A 19,758-nucleotide genomic window follows, 5' to 3' on the forward strand; every position below is an offset into this window, starting at 1 on the left:
AAGATGCATTTAAGTCTCCCATTATTACTATGAATTTGTTCTTACTTGTTGTTACCAGGTAGTAAGTAAGTGGCAGAGGTGGGATTCCAGCCCGTGTGGGAAGGCTCAGTGGTCTGTTCTTAGCACTTGATGCGCTGCTTCTCACAGTAGAGAAGTGGGTGATCTCAGATCAGAGCCAACTTTGTAGCACAACACTTTATGGGGAGGGGGTTGTCCTGGGTGGAACAGGAGCTAGGAGGTAAACGCCAGCAGTCAGAGAACAGCTGGGGAGCACAACCTTGAAAAAAGAAAGAAGGGGACAAAGAAGGGAGGCCAAGACAAGAATCCGGTTTATGGAAAACTAAAATGCCAAAGATAAACTGTGAAATTTGACCTAGAGCTCCCTCTTCTCACCCCATTCCAGATACCAAGATAGGGCCTATTTAACTCCTAAAGGAATCAAGGAGGGTTAATTAAGACACAATGAAGAAGTGCCCTAATGTTACTTAATCAGGGTAATAAGCCTTTCCCTGCCCTGTCCTGCCTTGTGTCACAAAAACTGTAGAAATGCTGGTGTGTTATGTCCTTTGACTTACATTTATGCCATTCAATAGGAACTTTGCTCATAAAGTGTATCAGTATTCTGAGAATACACTGATAAGCCTACAGTAACCAAGTAGTCCAAGGGTCACTCATTGTTTGTACAGGGACAGACGGGGCTGTAATAAAGTCTATGGGCTATCTCATAATGCATTCAGAAGCAGCACTGTTAAACTAAGTCACAGAAGTGGACTTACGATAGAGAATCTCTCCTTGTTGGGTGAAAGCTAATAGTGATACAAAGAGCTGGAATAAAAAGAGGAAATGTAAATCTATATTTGAACAGTTTAGTGAGTTAGTTCAGTATTGGTTCAAACATATTATTCAATAGTAAGATTCAGAAGGGGCAGATTTTCAGATTTTCGGAAAACTAAGTCATCCAGAATTGTTGAATTCTGTAGTCACGTGCCGTGCGCATTCACATTAAAACATAGAAACTATTGCATGTGAATGGTTCCCAGCACCCCATACTAATTAAAAAGGTAAAGCGAGAGTGATATCAGCGTGTGATGTCCCTCACTTTTGTCCCGCCTACAACAACAAAACTTTGGCATCCATCAATGATGGATGTGACTTTGTGGGAACCGTGGAATCCAGCATCATCCACCAAGGGACGCAAGAGGGGTCTTCCCTCCCTGTGCACTGGGTGATCAGCAGACGGACCTCAGTCCTGGCTGTGGACCCTGTGGTGGCCCTTTAGCTGACTACAGTCCTGGAGTCCCTGGAGAACACTGACTTCAGCAGTCACCCCCAGTAGAGATAGCTTTTGTGAAAGTCCAGGTTTCCAGAAGAGAAATGAAATTCCAGCACTCCATTGGAATGAAAAGTACAAGTTTGGACATGTTGGAGTTCCAGCAAGGAGAACAATTTGTCTTTACTCACATCACTCCTCCCCCAAGGTGACACAGCTTACCCAGGAGAACCTTGCTTGGCCTGTGATTTCTTCTCCAGGGAAAGGGAGAGTAGATGGGTGAGCACCCAGCTTCCCAACTGTGCAGGATGCTGCCAAGAGACTCGTCTCTCTCCTACCCCACACAGAGTGCTAAATCAGGACTCTGTGGCTGCAGGGTGTGAAGTCACTGGGAAAGCAGCAGATGGGATTCTCGGAAGACAACACAGGGACATGGATCCTGCTCACTGCTTTGAGGGCTCTATAAGAAGTCTGCCCATGGGCACCTCCAGCATCCCACCTGCCTTACCCACACAACCCCTGACTGCAGCCAGCTCCCTGTGTGTACTCCTGAAGGCAGCAGCAAGAGCAAGCTTTGGCAGACCTCTGTCTGCAGGCCAGAGAGTGACCACAACTTGAGCTATAATACCACCTTTGAGAAACAAAAGATAGACAGTCAACACTCAGCTTGGTGTAGTGCAGGATGGAGAGAAGGAAATATAAGCTTGAGAATTCTGCCACCACAGGGAACAAGAAATGTGGAGCAGATGTGTCCATAGACGGTCACAGAAAGCCTCAGAATCTCTGGCAGGGATGAAGGAAGGTATTTCTGTCCCAGAGACAGTAAATGCTGGAGGAGTTGATTGCTACTTCAAATGTGAAGATAGTAATACACAACTCCAGGGATCATAAAAAAATCAAGGAAACGTGACATCATCTTCCAGGAATCAAACCCCAAAACATGGAGATCTATGATTTACCCCATAAAGAATTCAAAGTAGCTATTTTAAGGAAACTCAATGAGCTACAAGAAATCACAGGAAGACAATAAAATAAAATCAAGAAAGCTGTACACAAACAAAATGAGAAAACGTGTAGCAAAGATACAGAGATCATAAAAAGAACCAAACAGAAATTCTGGAGCTGAGTAGTTCAGTGAATGAAATAATAAATACAACAGGAGCATTCAGCACTGGATGGGCCAAGGAGAGGAAAGAATGTGTAATAAAAAACAAGAACTTTAAAATTATCCAGTCAGAGGAAAACAAAAGAAATGAAAAAGAGTGGAGAAATCCTATCTGATCTACAGAATACCATCAAAAGAACAATTTGTGAATTATTGGTGTTCTAGAAGGAGAAGAAGGGAAAGGGGCAACAGCTTATTTAAAGAAATAATTACTGAGAACTTATCAAATCTAGGATGAGACTTGGATATCCAAGTACATAAAGCTCATAGGTCACCAAACCAACTAAACATAAGGAGATTCTCTCTAAGACACATTATAATAAAATGTCAAAAATCGAAAACAAGAAATCTAAAAAGCAGCAAGGGAAAAGAAGATTGTAACCTGAAAGCAACCCCGCCTCCGCCATAAGACTATGAGAGGTTTTTTACCTTATAGACCCCATGAGAGTGGGATAGTAAATTCAAAGTGCTGAAAGAAAAAACTGCCAACTAAAAACATTCTGTCTGGCAAAGTTATCCTTCAGAAATAAAGGAGAAATAGACTTTCTCTTGACAAACAAAAGCTGAGGTAATTCATCACCACTGGACCTGCCTTACAAGAGATGTGGAAAAGAATTCTCTAGCTGAAATGAAAGGGTGCTAATTAGGATATGAAAAAGTATGAAAATGTACAACATACCAGTAAAGATGAGTAGTCAAATTCAGAGGACTCAAATACAGTAAAATGGTGATATGTTAACCACTTAACCCAAGTGTAAAGGTTACAGGATAAGAATATTAAAAATAACTACAGCTGTAATACCTTGTTAATGGCTATACAGTATAAAACGTATCATGACATCAAAAACATTAAAAGGAAGATGGATTTTTGAATGAAATCAAAGTTATCATCATTATAAACTGAACTGTTGCATCTACAAGGTGTATGATGTAAACGTTATGGTAATCACAAAGCCAAAATCTATTGTAGATTCACAAAAGATGTAGAGAAGGGAATCAGCATGTCACTACAGAAAAACCATCAGTTCACAAAGGAAGTCAGCAAGAGAAGCAGAAAGGAACAAGTAGACTACAAAACATTCAGAAAGCGATTACTGAGATTGCATTAGTAAATCCTTATGTTACCAGTAAACATTCTAAATGTAAATGGATTGAATTCTCCAATTAAAAGTCATAGAGTGACTGGATGGGTTTTTTTTTAAAAAAAGAAGAACCAAGTCTATGCTGCCTACAAGAGACTTACTACTTCAGTTTTAAGAACACACATGGACTCAAAGTGAAGCGATGGAAAAAGATATTCGTGCAACTAGAAACCAGAAGAGAACGGGGAAAGCTATACTTATATCACACAAAATATATTTTAAGCCAGAATGGTAACAGGAGACAAAGAAGATCATTAGATAACGATAAAGGGTCAGTTCATCAAGGAGACCTAACAATGTTAATATGTATCTAACCAATAAGTATATTAAGCAAATACTAACAGATCTGAAGGGAGAAATAGAAAACAATGCAGTAGTAGTAGGGAACTTCAGTACTCCACTTTCAACAGTGGATAGATCATCCATGCAGAAAATCAACAAGAAAACATTATAGAGTTGACCCATACTTTAGACCAGACGGACCTAACAAACATATACAAAACATTCCATCCAACGCAGCAGAATACATGTTTTTTTCTCAGGTGCACACAGAATATTCTCCAGCATCGTTCACATGATGGGTCAAAAAACAAGTCTTAGCAAATTTAAGAAGATGATAGTCATACCAAGTATCTTTTCTGACCGTAATGGATGAAAGTAGAAATCAGTTAATATGTGGAAACCTGGAGAATTCACGAATATGTGGAAATTAAACAACAGTCCTGAACAACCAATGGGTCAGAAATCTTAAATAAATAATCTTTCACCTCAAGGAACTAGAAAGATGGTAAAGCTCAAAATTAGATGAGGGAAGGGAATAACAAAGATCAGAGTGAAACTAAATGAAAAGGGATACAGAAAAACAATAGAAAAATCAACAAAACTAAGAACCATTTTTTTGGAAAAGATTTTTAAAATCGACAAACTTTTGCTAGGCTAAGGAAAAAGAGAACACACAAATAAGTAAAATTAGAAATGAAAGAGGAGAGATGGGAAGGGATAAATTGGAAGTTCGAGATTTGCAGATTACTGGCTGGTATATATAAAATTTATACTGTATAGCACAGGAAAATATATTCAGTATCTTGTAGCTTACAGTGAAAAAGAATGTGAAAATGAATATATATATATATACACATACATGTATGACTGAAGCATTGTGATGTACACCAGAAATTGACAAAATAAAATAAAATAAAATGAATCTCACTACCTACATTTTACCCCCCAAAATAAATAAATAAATGAAAGAGAAGACATTACAACTGATAGCACAGAAATACAAAAGCACGTAAGAAATTACTATGAACAATTATACACCAGCAAGTGGTATAAGCCAGGAAATTTAGGTTTTCTAAAAATTTCCTAGAAACATACAACATACAGAGACTGAATCACAAAGAAACAAAAATTCTGAACAGACCAATAATGAATAAGGAGATTGAATCAGTAGTCAAAAATTTTCCAACAAAGAAAAGTCCAGGAAAAGTTGGCTACATTGGTGAATTCTACCAAACACTTCAAGAAGAGTTAACTCCAGTCCTTCTCAAACTCTTCCAAGAAATTGAAAAAAAAGGGAACACCTTCAAACTCATTTTACGATGCCAGTATTACCCTGATATTAAAGCCAGATAAGGACACTACAAGAAAAGTAAACTACAGTCCAATATCCCTGGTGAATATGGGTGCAAAAGTTCCTAACAAAGTATTAGCAAACCAAATTCAGTAGCAGATAAAAAGAATCATACACTGTGATCATGTGGGATTCATCTCGCAAGGATGATTCAACATCTGCAGATGAATAAATGTGATACACCACATTCGTAGAACAAAAGAGAAAAACCATGTGCTCATCTCAATAGATGCACAAAAAGCATTCAACAAAATTTAGCATTCTTTCATGATAACTCAACAATTTGGATGTAAAAGATATATATTTCAACATGATAAAGGCCATATATGACAGGCCCACAGCTAACATCATACTCAACATTGAAAGGTTGAAAGCTTTTCCTCTAATATGACCAAGACATGGTGCTCACTCTCACCACTCCTATTTAACATAGTACTAGACATCCTAGCAATTAGACAGGAAAAAGAAATAACATACATCTAAATCAGAAAAAAAGAGGTAAAATTATCTCTGGCTCCAGATTTTATGATCTTATATATAAAAAATCCTAAAAGACTCCACCAAAAAAACCGCTGTAATTAATCAATGAATTCAGTCAAGTTGTTTGATACAAAATCAACATACAAAAATTAGTTGCATTCTGTACACTATCAAAGATACATGGGAAAAAGAAATAAAACAATCCCATTCGCAATAGCATCAAAAACAATAAAACACTTAGGAATTAATTTAACCAGGGAGATGAAAGATCGGTACACTGAAAACTACAAGACTTTGTGAAGTAAGTTGAAGAAGTCACAAACAAATGGAAAAATATCCTATGTTCATGAATCAGAACTGATATTTTAAAATATTTATACTACCCAAAGCCATTTATAGATTCAGTGCAGTCCTATCAAAATTCTAATGGTATTTTTGACAGAAATAGAAAAAGCAATCCTAAAAAGTGTATGGAACCACAAAAGACCCCAAATAGCCAAAGAAACTCTGAGGAGGAAAAGCAAAGCTGGAAGCATCACACCTCACTTTAGACTCTACCACAAAGCTGTAGAAGTCAGAACAGTGTGGTACTGCCCTAAAAACAGGCACATAGACCAGTGGAACTGAGTCAAGAGCCTGGAAGTAAGTTCTCACATGTATATTCAACTAGTGTTTGACAAGGGAGCCAAAAATACACATTGAGAAAGGATAATCTCTTCAGTGAGAGGTGCTGGGAAAACTGAATAACCACATGCTGAAGAATGAAATTGGACCCTATCTTACACCACTCACAAAATTAACTCAGAATGGATTAAGAACTTAAACATAAGACCTGAAACTGCAAAACCTCTAAAGGAAAACATAGGGGAAATGCTCCTTGACGTTGGTCTTGGCGATGATATTTTGGATTTGACACCAGAAGCAAAGGCAAAAATAAGTCAGTGGGATGACATCCAACTAAAAAGCTTCTGCACAGCAAAGAAGACCATCAATGAAATGAGAAGGCAAACTACCAAATGAAAAAAAAATATATTTACAGATCATATAGGTGATAAGGCATTAATATTTAAAATATATAAAGAACTCATACAACTCAATAACCAAAAAAAAAAAAATCCAATTAAAAATGGGCAGAGGAACTGAATGAATATTTATACAGACAAGACATACAAGTGGCCAGTAGGTACATGAAAGGTTGTACAACATCACTAATCATCAGGGAAATGCAAATCAAAACCACAGTGAGTTGTCATCTCACACCTGTTACAACGACTGTCATCAAAAAGTCAAGAGGTAGCAAGTGTTGGTGAGGATATGGAGAAAAGGGGACCCTTGTGCACTACGGATAGGAATGTAAGTTGGTGCAGCCACTATGATAAACAGTACAGAAGTTCCTTTAAAAATTAAAAATAGAACTACCATATGACTCAGCAATCCTACCTCTGGGATTATATCCAAAGGAAATGAAAACAGAATCTTAGAGATAATTTACTCTCGCATGTGTACTGCAGCAGCATTCACAATACCCAAAACATGAAAACAACCTTAAGTGCCCATGAATTGTGTGTGTGTGTGTGTATAGGAATATTTATCAGCTATTAAAAGGACATCTTGCCATTTGTAACAACATGCAGGGACCCTGAGGGCTTTATGTTAAGGGAAATAAGACAGAGAAGGACAATACAGTGTGGTATTACTTACGCGCAGAATCTAAAAAAGCCAAACTCATAGAAACAGAGTAGGATGGCGGTTTCCAGAGGTCAGAGTGTAGGGTGAAATGGAGAGATGTTGGTCAAAGAGTACAAACTTCCAAGCTATAAAAGAGGTGATTTGGGAGGATCTAATGTACAGCATGGTATTTGTAGTTAACAATACCATATATATACTTGAAAGTTTGTAAGAGAGGAGATCTTAAATTTTCTCACCACAAGAACTGATAATTATGTGGCGTGATATTGGTGTTAACTATTGCTAAGATGGTAATCATTCTGCAGTGTGTAAGTGTAGCAAATCACCACATTGTACACCTTAAAGGTACACAAGGTTATACGTTAGTTGTCTCTCAGTATAGCTGGGGAAAAAAAGGTAAAGGGTACTTAATATCAAATGAGAGATGCCTTTGTCGTTTCAAACTGGGAAATGGAGTTATCAACTGAGATAACATAAAAAGCAGAACTAAGTTGAAATTATAATGGATTTTATATATGTGAAGAACTATGAAAGGATATGAGATTTTACCCTACTTACAAGCTAATAAGTTAGCTTACCCTAGATTGATTCATGGATGCTGGCAGACCATGTGAGATCCGAGACAAAGGACTCTGATTCTGAATCAAAGACAAAGGACTTTACTAGTCACAGCCATTGTAATAACCAGAATATCATTGTCATTGGTTCTTTGAGCTCCAATTCTCACAGTCTAACATAAAGACCAGGTTCACACCAGTAGATTGCATTATAGGAGGAAACCTCTGTGCTTAGAAATCCCAAATTTTTTTTTCTACTGATTTCTTTTTAATGCAATTTACTTAACATTATAAATTTGTTTACTGAGGCTCTGTCTGTCATCTCTGGGAAATAAAATGTGTCTGTAGGTTTTTAAATAACAAAGACAACGTGGACTTCCACTTTTCTACTTATTTACATTTTCACACTGAAGGTTAAACAGAGTAACAAATTGTATGCAAATTATTTGCCAGAGGCAGTTACCTTAGGTCATTTATAATTAGTATGTATTTGAAATCTCCAGAAAGCATGTTGTTTATAACTTAGGGCTAGTTTTTTGTTTGTTTGTTTTTGTTCTTGTTTTTCTTTTTTTTTTTTTTTTGAATCATAGGCTTATAAAATTCTTCTTTTTAATTTTTTAATTTTTTTTATTTTATTGAGTTATAGTCAGTTTACAATATTGTGTCAATTTCCATTGTAGAGCACAATTTTTCAGTCATACATGAATATACATATATTCATTTTCACATTCTTTTTCACCATGAGCTACCACAAGATCTTATATATATTTCCCTGTGCTATAGAGTATAAACTTGTTTATCTACTCTATATGTGCCTGTCAGTATCTACCAATTTCGAACTCCTGGTCTGTCCCTTCCCACCTCCCTCCCCACTGGCAACCACAAGTTTGTGTTCTATGTCTATGAGTCTGTTTCCATTTTATATTGAAGTTCATTTGTCTTTTTCTTTTTAGATTCCACATATGAGTCATATCATATGGTATTTTTCTTCCTCTTTCTGGCTTACTGTACTTAGAATGACATTCTCCAGGGACATCCATATTGCTGCAAATGGCGTTATGTTGTCATTTTTAAGGCTGAATAATATTCCATCATATAAATGTATCACATCTTCTTTATCCAGTCATCTGTTGATGGACATTTAGGCTGTTTCCATGACTTGGCTATTGTAAATACTGCTGCTGTGAACATTGGGGTGCTGCTGTCTTTTTGAATTTGGGTTCCTTCTGAGATATCCCAAATATTTTATAATGGATGGTAAGCATGCCTGCTGTTTGCTCCAGAGGGAATCTTTATCTACCAAGGCTGTAAGCAGACCTACCCTTTGCACCAAAGGGAGCCCTATCTCTGTCTTCCCAGGCTGTTCTCAAGATAGTCTGGAACAAAGACAGTCCCCTTTTCTGCTCACAAGACTTGCATAAATTTAAGAGACCCTTGGAGAATTGTCTTTCAACAGTGTCTTATGGAGAACTCCTTTTCACAGCAGTTTATTCCTCAACGATTTTAGTGATCTTAGTTACTAGTGCTTCCTACTGTAACATCGGAGATGCTGTATTTAATGTTTATTGTAGCTGGTGCCTGGAATTATATCATAAGCCCAGTGTTAAGATCAGTGTGTTTGGTTTACAGACTTGGGAAGCCAGGCTTTGTGCTTTGTGCTGACATTGCAGACCTGTATTCTGCCCCGAGCAAGCTTTTGTTAGGGCTGGTGGAGTCGGACAAAACAGCAGTTGATTTGGCATTCTTTCAGAGATGACTTGAATAAATCTTTAGTTCTGTCCTGCCAAATACCTCATGTTGCCAGATAAGATACAGAATGCCCAATTAAATCTGAATTTCAGGTAAACAAATTTTAGTGTAAGTATATCCTATGCAGTTTTTGGGAAATACTTACAGTAAAAAAAAACCCTATTTGTATTTCAATGTCCTTTTGGTAGAGTTGCCAGATTTAGTAAATAAGAATACAGGCTACCTAGTTAAATTTGAATTTTAGGTAAATAGTGAGTAACTTTTCAATGTAAGTATATCTGATGCAATCCTATCAAATAGGAATTTGAAGCATCAAAAGAGGATTTAACTGTTTTATGTATTTTTGGATGAAGGAAGGATGTCTTATGGGGGTTCAGAAAACAGAATTCCTTGGGCAAGAAGAAAACTAATATTGAGCTTATTAATCTTATTGGAAACAGTATGTGGTAAACCTATGGCTTTACTCAATATGTGTTAATACTTTTGGTTCCAATCTAAAGCAAAGAAATCCAAGCTGACACGGTATTTCTGCTGTTCAGTTATTTAGTATCCTAGGATCTTGCTCATTTAAACTCTTCACATTAGTGAACCTTTCCTTGGACTATAAAATGAAAATCTTTTACTTTATAAGGCTTCATAAAATAATATTTTAAACTCTACAATGATCAGAATTAGAGAAGTTTTACATTTTTTCACCGATCTCTACCTTCCTTTCAACTTTGGTGTGAACCTAAAATTGCTCTGAAAAAAGTAGTTGTTAAAAATGTTTTCTAAAAAAAAATCTTCATTAAACATCCTCATTATGCAAGTTTCTGTGCCTTCTTTTTGCCTTCATTTGTTTTATTCAGAGTTTTGCCCATTTTTGCTCTCATTAGCTGTGCTCTTTTTTCTTTGACTAACTTCTCTCTCACCTTGTAGCTGCCTATTTCTTTTCATTCAAGTTCCTAGTGACAGGTTTGTTACTAACCCTTTATTGAAGTTACAGTGATTTTCTCAGTATCAACCAAAGGATTCAGGTAAAAATTGGAAAGAGGGAAAGCTGTTTTCCCTTCGTAGTTGACTAGAATACATTCTTATGCTCTTGGAGAAGTAAAGTTTAATATTCTTGGAAGGACCATGACAGTGTATTTATATATTTCTACTTAGCAAACATGTAGATACCAGTTACTGTCTGCCAAGGAGATCAGCTCTTCATCTCCCGGGTGGGTTTATGTCCACTCTACTATGGACAAGCTATGTGACTTTGGCCAAGTTATTTCACTTTTCTAACTTTAACATTTCTTTTGTGAAATAAGAATCATCAGGTACTTTCTTCATCGGACTGTTTTGGTGATTAAATTAGCTAACAGCTGTAAAGCAGTTAGACGGTGCCTGGCAGACAATAACTGCTGTCTAATGTTTGCTAAGTAAAAAATATACAATGGAATATTCAGTGATAAAAAGAAATGAAAAGACATGGCAAAACCTTGAGAGTATATTATTGCTGAGTGAAAGAAGGCAATCTTAAGAGTTACCTACTATATGATTACAAGTCTATGACATTCTGAACAAAGAGAAACTATAGAGACAGAAAATGATCAGTGGTTCCTAGGGGCTCAGGGGAATTGGGAGAGTCAAATAGGTGGAACATAGGAGGTTTCTAGGGAAGTGAAACTGTTCTCTGTGGTGTTTTAACAGTGGGTACATGTCATTATACGTTTGTCAGAGCCACACAGTGCACGATACCAAGGGTGAACCTCAAAGTAAATGGTGGACTTTAGTTAGTAAGGGGTCAGCGCTGGTTCATCAGTTACAGCAGAGGCATCACAGAATACAAGATGCAAATAATAGCAGGAGGAACCTGGGGTCTCGGGTTGTATGGGAACTCCCTGCACTTTCTGAACAATTTTTCTCTAAACCTAAAACTTCTCAAAAAACCTAAGTCTATTCATTCTTTTTTAAAGAAAAGTACTTACCTGCTGATTTTAACACCTGCGTTATCTTCGAGTCTATTTCTAAAGCTAACTACGTTTATCTCTTGATTGTAAGCTACACTTCCCTGCTTCTTTGCACGCCTGGTGGATGCTCTTCAGTGCTTGAAACAGTTGCTCCATGTGTTTTGTCCCATTTTGTAGTTGTTGTCAGTAGGGTAAATCCAATACCAATTTCTCTGTCATGGTCTAAGCAGAAGTTAAATCGTGGCTTTCAGCCTTAGCTATACATTACAATCCCCTGGGAAACTTTAAAAATTACCAGTACTGAATGAGGCCCAAGCATGGGGTAATCTTCCCAAAGTTCTCCAAGTGATAAAGGGTTAGGAATTTCCCTGAATAAGAGCGTCCTGCAAGGGAGAGTGGGAACTGAAATCTGGCCTGTTCTCCCTGGGGTCAAGGTGCATCTGCCTTTGGAAGGAGCTCCTTTTTGAAATTTGCACTTTAAAGCTTCCCTGTGGATCCACAGGACCCTTGATTCTAATGTGTATCCACTACCTTCCAGGAGCAAGGGCAGAGGGTCAGGAGTTCTTATTAGCTTTTACTGAGATTTTTAGATCATAAAATTTTCAACTGTGTCAATGCTTTTTAGGCTCTAGAAAAGGGAAAGAGAGATAGCTTGTATAGCCATCCTTTCACTTAAAGATTTCTTTACAGTGATGTGTTATTTATTTTAGAAAACATCATGAAGTTTGCATTTTTAAGCACTCATCACTACAACTGCTTGATCTTTCAGTACAACCATATTAATGAACTTAAACTATATTTTTCTTAATAAAATAGAAATACTTTCTAAGAACATATTATTGATTTAATTTGCTATTTATTTCCTCTTTTGCACAGTTTAGGTAGACTTCCATTATTAATGTAATTATTAACACAAAATATATTACAGCTTTTATGTTTATATATACATAAAACATACTCAGCATTCTCAGGAAGTAAGTTCACCCAAACGTGAATTTTGTTACTATCCAATATGTGCTTTTTAAAGGGTAAATTTTTTCCTAAAATTGTTTTCAATCTTCTTAAATAGAAACTTTCCAGTGTGCTTCATGGTTCCCTACCATCTGAAGTAGGGTGTACAGAACCTAATTTAGCCCTCATGTTTATTTCTTCATTTATTTTTAGTGAAGGTACTGGGGATTGAACCCAGGACCTTGTGCATGCTAATTAAGCATGTGCTCTACCACTGAGCTATACCCTCCCCCCGCCCAAGTTATATTAATTTTTAATTTCTTTTGTCTGCTTTTTATGGGAATGCTCTAGGGTTTTTTTTTAAGGGAGGGGTCTTTTTCTTTCAGCAGCAAGTTCTCATTTCTAAACCTTGTATACTGTGGATACTCTATAATTCTCCTTTCCCTGCTTTAATGTGCTGTGGATTGAGAAACCAAATAACTTAAACCAGTTAGAATTGTCTCTAAGAGTAAGCATAAATCAGCTACATATAGAAGAGGGTGTTAAGATATCCTACTATGAGAATAATGTGAGAACTTAAAGAACATTCGTTCAGGAAACATTTGTGAGGGACCTGCCTTCTTCAAAGCAATATAGAAAATATATCACATATTTAGACTCCGCTCTAAAGATTAGAATCTAACCTGGGTCAACATGTATAAAATTATTATAGTAAAAACTACATTATAATATATGATTAATTATTAAGTTATAATAAATATAATACTGCATTAATAATAAGTGCTGCTTATTAAATTATTGCAACAAATATTGTTCAGCAATTTAAACAACATATTCAGATGAACACAGATGATGGAACAGTTAACTCTGCAGAGCATTAGTAAACACCCATTTTGAATGCTCAGAGGGTTTTTTTTTTTTTTAACCTAGCTGAATTTTGAATAGTTGGTATTGTCAAATAAGTTGACTCTTTAAAATGAGGGTACATACTCAAAACTCATTTTCTGGATATACATACCAAAGTATTAATACAGATGACTCTGATCCTTAGTCTGAATTTGTAAATTTAACTTATGTTTGTGTACATCTTTTGCCCAGAATTTAGCCATGCTACCATCAAGTGGCAGTGATACCTTAGATACAGCCACGTAAGACAGTTAATAGCCTTATTCACTACACATCGCAGTGGCACCAGAATCGTGGCAAGAGAAAATTTAGAAAGGGAACTCGGTCTAGGTGTAAAGAGGAAGGACTCTGGTAGCGGGGCGTCTTCTTGCGGAAGGGAAGAGAGAAGTGGTTAGAACACGAGATTTGCCATTTCTTGAGTCTTTATTTGTCCCACGTTTATCACGTGCTAGCTATGTTATCTTGGCCAAGTAAGTAACCTCTTTGTGCCTGTTTCCTCACTTATTAAATGAAGATATAGCCACTTCTGAGGGTTTTTATAGGTTTAAATCAGAATGAAAATAAAGTGCTTAGCACAGAGCCTGGTAGGCAGGATGCTGTCGAGAGATAATAGTTCGTATAGCAGGAGCCGGGAGGACCGGGAGAGAAGGCTTAGCAGCGAGCGGGTCTGGCCGGCCCTGCTGCAGCTGCAGGGCTCCAGATGACGTCAGGCTGCCTTTCTCCCCACGTTACAGCCCTCAGGGAAAACATCTCACACACAGACATTTTCCTCATCTCTCCCTTAGAGGGAGGAAGAAGAGGCAATCGGGCAGCATTTAGAAGTAAAGACCCGAGTGGCATCCTTCTCACCAATGCCTCACCCCTTCCTCTCCCCTCCTCCCTCGCCACTCGTTCCTCTGCAGACCCAGTCTCCTCAGCCCAGGGAGACAAGCTTAGGAAATCAGAAATTCAGCTGGCTGTAGCTTGATGACAGATTGAACAGTTCTCCAGTTCATTGTGCATTTAAAACCAAAGAACCCTAAATCACATTTCCCTTTTAAAAAAATCTTAGAAGGAGTATAATTTCTTTCTCCTCCTTGTACCCTCCAAACAAAATATCTTTGCCACCACCTTATAAGTGGCTTCATGTTGCTTTAATAGCTGACAGTGCATAATTAGAAATGAAAGGGGCAAAATACAAATGTGATGGAAGAAATAATCAACTAGATTTGACCAGTATTTACCAGCTACTTGCTTCTGTAACAAACCAAGATATATGTTGTGAGAGGTAGCAGAGATCATCCAAAATATAGTTTCTACTCTAAAGAACATTACACGTTAGAAGAGGAGACAATCCACACATACGGTTATTTCAAGAAAAAAATGTGGTGAATGCTAGAACGGTAGTTACAGTAACTTATATTTATATACATTTTCCAGATATAAAACTGGGTATCTAATTTATTACCTTGTTTATTCTTCACAATAGCCTCAAATGTAGAGTAAGTATTAAGTGTAATTTGAAAACGAGTCATCGAGGCTCAGAGGTGAAATGCCTGAATTCAGGATACCGGCGGTCAATTCAGCTGCCGGGTCCTGGGGTGCCGGGCCGTCACACAGTTGCCAGCTCATCCTGCAGTTCTCCCACGTGCTAGGCACTGCCAGACAAATAGAATCCCTATCTTTGGAGGATAAACCGTGGATCTGCCATGGAAAACTTAATTTCTTCCTCTACGTTCTGTTAGTTCTCCTAACTCACGTGTTCCCACAAATCAGTGCTTCAGCAACCCTGAGGAGGGAGATAACTTCTCAAGGGGGTGGTTACGGAAGGCCTAATGGAGGGGATTCTTTTCGTACCATCCAGCTCCTGATTGACTTTCTAAATGTGCCATGACATTCACACTCCCTTTTGGGATTTTTCAGGTACGCAGATTTTCTGAGGCGTTCTTTTGTTTTGAACACCCAAGAGAAGCTGCCATTGCATACCAGGAACTTCAGTGAGTATCATCCATCCAAAATTTAGATGATTTTATTTCCCTTTACATGAGGTGTCATCTCAGTATTTATCAGTGACAGAATGTACAGTATTTACAGTAAAAGAAATTAGGAGAATTTGCAGCTCAGAAATCTCCTGTTGAATCAGTTTGGGTTTGGTCTTATGAATCACTTACAGACCTGTACCTGATATAAGAAAGCATATTGAAGTGTTCCTCCCCAGCCCCTACAGCAGATCTGCTATACAGCCCTGGCTCCGGCCTTCCAGTTGGCCATCTTGTATCTTTATTTTCACGGGACAGAATCTCTTCCATTTATCGTTATGTATTACAGAGTTTTGCAAGTAGTCTGACTAGGACTACCTCCTGTTACACAGAAGATTTGCAATCCAAGTGTCCAAAGTAGATGCCTTCCATTTTTCCTACTGAGTATATTTAGATCTGGTGGTTTTTTTTTTTTTTTTTTTTTTTTTTTTTTGGCTTAAAAAGATACTTGGAAGACATTACGCTGAGTGAAAGCAGTCAGACATAAAAGAGTAAATATATGATTCTATGTATATGAAGTTCTGGAACTGACAAAACTAAGATGAAAAAAATTAGAACGGTGGCTGTCTTGGTGTCGACTTGGGCTGGGAGCCTGACTGGAAAGTCCTGAGGGTACTCTCTGAATAGATGGACGTATTCTGTATCATGTGTCCATTCGTCAGAATCACACAGCTAAGATTTGTATATTTCAGTGCATGTGAATTATACCTCAAAAGAAAGCAATGAAAAAATAGAGCCTGGGCATAGGTAGTAAATGGAGGTATAGATAAAACAAGATGGGGGAAAAGTTAATTCTTGAAACTGAGTGATGGGGTTTATTATGCTATTCTGTTTACTTTTGTTTGTTTGAAATTTTCCATAAGAAAAGGTTTTTCTCAAAAACCATTTGTGTTAGAAAGTTATACACCTTGTTTTAAATAGCTGTTAATTGTGTTCCTCACTATGTGTTAAGTGCGGCAGTGGAATGCTTTTTTTCAACATTGTCATCAAGTCTCTAGTAGGCATTTGAGCTCTTGGTCTTTCTCCTAAATGCCATTCTCAGCTAATTAGGAAGTCCAGACATTAAGCATCGATAACTCAGTTTGAAATAACATTAAAAAGTATAGAAGAATATGGTAGAAATTAACTAATTTACCAATAAACCATAATTTTATAAGTTAAAAATTTACTGTCAGTGAACCATAGTTTTCATTTTACCAGTTTTTGTCTCTGGCCAAGGAGCTCTTCCATAGGAGGTCATATCCTGAGGAGGGGGCACAGGGCTGGTGAGGGGGCGGGAGTGCGTAGACCGTAAGGTGGAACTGGGTGTCGTTTCTAAATTGCAGTCTGACTGAAGAACTGTTTTTCAGTGCTCAGAGTCATCTACAGATGTGCACCGCTATCAAAAACACTTCCTTCTGCAGTTCTCTTCCACCCCTACCTATTGAATGTAGTGAATTAGATGGAGACCTCAATTCATTACCTATAATCTTTGAAGATAGGTATTTAGATTCAGTTGTTGAAGGTAAGTGTAATCTAACTAAAATATGTAAGCTGTGTGTGTCATTTTCAGTATATTCTACCTAATAGACATAAAACCATTCCCTGATGTGGGGCCATTTTCCCCCTCCAGTTTTACGTATTTTCGAAGATATTGGAAAGTTATAGTCAGAAAAAGTAGTCTTAATCATATGAGTTCTCACACCTTGTTTTAAACCTGAATTTCTTTTTCTTTGGATAAAAGACTTAGATGCACCCTGGATGGGAATTCAGAGTCTTCAGAGATCAGATTCCAGTAGAACGGATAAATGTGAGACTGAAGAAAGCTCTGTAGCTGGACTTTCTAGCCCAGAGCTGAAAGTCAGACCTGCTGGTGCCTCCAGTTGTTGGTATACAGAAGGTGAAAAGCAGCTAACAAAACCTCTAAAAGGAAAGAATGAAGAATCAAATAAATCCAAGGTTAAGGTTACTAAGCTCATGAAAACAATGAAACCTGAAAACACAAAAAAATTAATAAAACAGAACTCTAAGGATTCTGTGATTTTGGTAGGCTACAAATGTTTGAAAAGTGCAGCGTCAGATGATCTCTTTAACTGCTTTGAAGGCAATCCTTCACATAGTCAGAAGGAAGGTCTGGATCCCACGATACGTGGATATAATTTTGACCTAAAGACCTACATCAGACAGACAAGTCAAAAGGAAGCTAGCTGTTTGCCAACTAATACAGAGAGAACTGAACAAAAGTCTCCAGATGTTGAAAATATGCAGCCAGACCTGTTTGACCCTTTGAACTCTGGCAGCCTAAATCTTTGTGCAAATTTGTCCATTTCAGGTAAACTTGATATCTCCCAGGACGATAGTGAAATTGCACAAGTGGAACGCACTGTGGCGTCTGGAAGTTCATCAGATGATTACCATAACCATCAAATAGCCCCGACCTCAGGAGTCAGAACAATTGAAGTAAAGCCCTGCACTAAAGATCCTTTCAGTGGAGAGAAGATAACCGTTAAAATAGGACCTTGGACAGAGCTTCAACAAGATGAAATATTTGTGGATAATTTAAAAGTACCCAACTTTGAGTCCTTAGAATCTAATGGTAAATCTAAATCTATAGAAATAACACTTGAAAGGGAAGCTTTGCAGGAACCAAAGTGTCATTCTGTTGGAGAATCATTAGCTAAGTTAAGAAGTAATGAGCCTGCTTCTTCTACAAAAGAATATCATGTTGTAGTGAGTGGAGATGCCATTAAGTTACCAGATATTAATGCCACGTGTGCCTCATCTCGATTCTCAGATTCAGGTGTTGAAAGTGAACCAAGTTCTTTTGCGACACATCCAAACCCTGACATAGTCTTTGAAACTGTACAAGGGCAAGGTCTTTACAGTAATGAAAGATTATTTCCTCAGCTTTTGATGAAACCTGATTATAATGTAAAGTTTTCATTAGGAAGTCATTGTACTGAAAGCACGAGTGCTTTCAGTGAGATCCAGTCGTCTTTAACTTCCATAAACTCTCTGCCTTCTGATGATGAACTGTCACCTGATGAGAATCCTAAGAAACCTGTTGTACCTGAATGCCACCTAAGCGATAGCAAAACTGTATTAAATCTAGAAACAGTTGATTTGCCAAAATGTGACGATAGTAGAAAGTCAAGTATTATTTTGCAACAGCAGAGTGTCATATTTTCAGGGCATTTGGACAGTGAAGCTATAGCAATCCATTCCTTAAATTCAAGCACTAAAGACCCTTTACAATTTGTTTTTTCAGATGAAGATACTTCCAGTGATGTGAAAAGTAGTTGCAGCTCCAAACCTAACTTGGACACTTTGTGTAAAGACCCCCAGAGTCCTGATAAATCTAATAACTCTGCAGGGACTGCAATTACATTAAATTCAGAACTGGTCTGGTTAGGTGCCCCTTGTGTGGTTTCAGGTTCCATTTCTACCAGTACAGAAGTCAGTGAAGATAGAACTGTGAAAAGAAAAAATAGGGATGCGTTGAATCTCGAACAGATCTATTCAGAAGGGCCTCCAGTTAAAAATGAAACTCACTTGGGTACGGATGACTGCTTTTCAGCCAGTCCTGATATGGTAAAACAAGGGCTTGTGGAAAACTATTTTGGCTGTCAAAGCAGTACAGATATTTCTGACACATGTGCTGTTAGCTACAGCAATTCAGTTAGCCCTCAGAGGGAAATTTCTGAAAAAGAAATCAGGAGCCCTCAGCGGAAACAGGGTAAAGAGGAGGAGGACGAGCAGGATCAACAAATGGTGGAAAATGGGTATTATGAAGAAACGGATTATTCAGCGCTGGGTGGAACAGTAAATGCTCACTGTGCAGACAGAGATGCACTAGAAGAAGAGAGACTTATAAAAGCTGAAAAAATGAACAGTGACTACCTGAGGGAAGGTATGAGTATGCCTGCCGTCTGCACTTCTGGCTGTCTGTCCTTCCCCTCCGCGCCACGGGAGTCTCCTTGTAGTGTTAAGTCTTCTTCCAAAAGCAAATGTGATGCCATCACAAAGCAGCCAAGCAGCGCCTCTCACAACTTCACATCGTCAGCTTCCTGGTATGAAAATTCACCAAAACCTCAAATACAAGCGTAAGTAGTGGAAGCACAGCAGCGTGTGCTACTAAATGTAGAGGGAGAGAGAACGTGTGTGTTTCTCTGGTGACGTGTGTATTTCACATTCTCTGGTTCCTGTGATACAGAAAGTGCTTCTTTGATTCACTGTCTGACGTGGAGAAGTAAACTCAGTATCTTCTCTGACAAAGACCTGC

At 37.8% G+C, this 19,758-nt stretch overlaps 1 protein-coding gene and 1 non-coding gene across 9 annotated transcripts in view; one reads left to right on the forward strand and one right to left on the reverse strand.

The window, feature by feature from the left end:
* Window positions 1–19,758, forward strand: part of FAM135A (family with sequence similarity 135 member A) — a 119,304-nt gene that overhangs the window by 77,113 nt on the left and 22,433 nt on the right. For 4 of the 8 annotated variants that reach the window (XM_064486953.1, XM_031455915.2, XM_031455917.2 and 1 more), the window contains 3 exons: window positions 15,382–15,455; window positions 16,847–17,001; window positions 17,221–19,579. In XM_064486953.1, the coding sequence (XP_064343023.1) occupies window positions 15,382–15,455; window positions 16,847–17,001; window positions 17,221–19,579 (2,588 nt within the window). The remainder of the gene's footprint in view (window positions 1–15,381; window positions 15,456–16,846; window positions 17,002–17,220; window positions 19,580–19,758) is intronic. The other 4 variants (XM_031455922.2, XM_031455923.2, XM_031455919.2 and 1 more) reach the window with 2 other exon arrangements.
* Window positions 12,787–12,862, reverse strand: TRNAI-AAU (transfer RNA isoleucine (anticodon AAU)). The gene has a single exon. It is a non-coding gene; the product is annotated as a tRNA-Ile (tRNA).

This window comes from Camelus dromedarius, chromosome 6, assembly GCF_036321535.1.
Source record: "Camelus dromedarius isolate mCamDro1 chromosome 6, mCamDro1.pat, whole genome shotgun sequence".
Lineage (NCBI taxonomy): Eukaryota > Metazoa > Chordata > Mammalia > Artiodactyla > Camelidae > Camelus > Camelus dromedarius.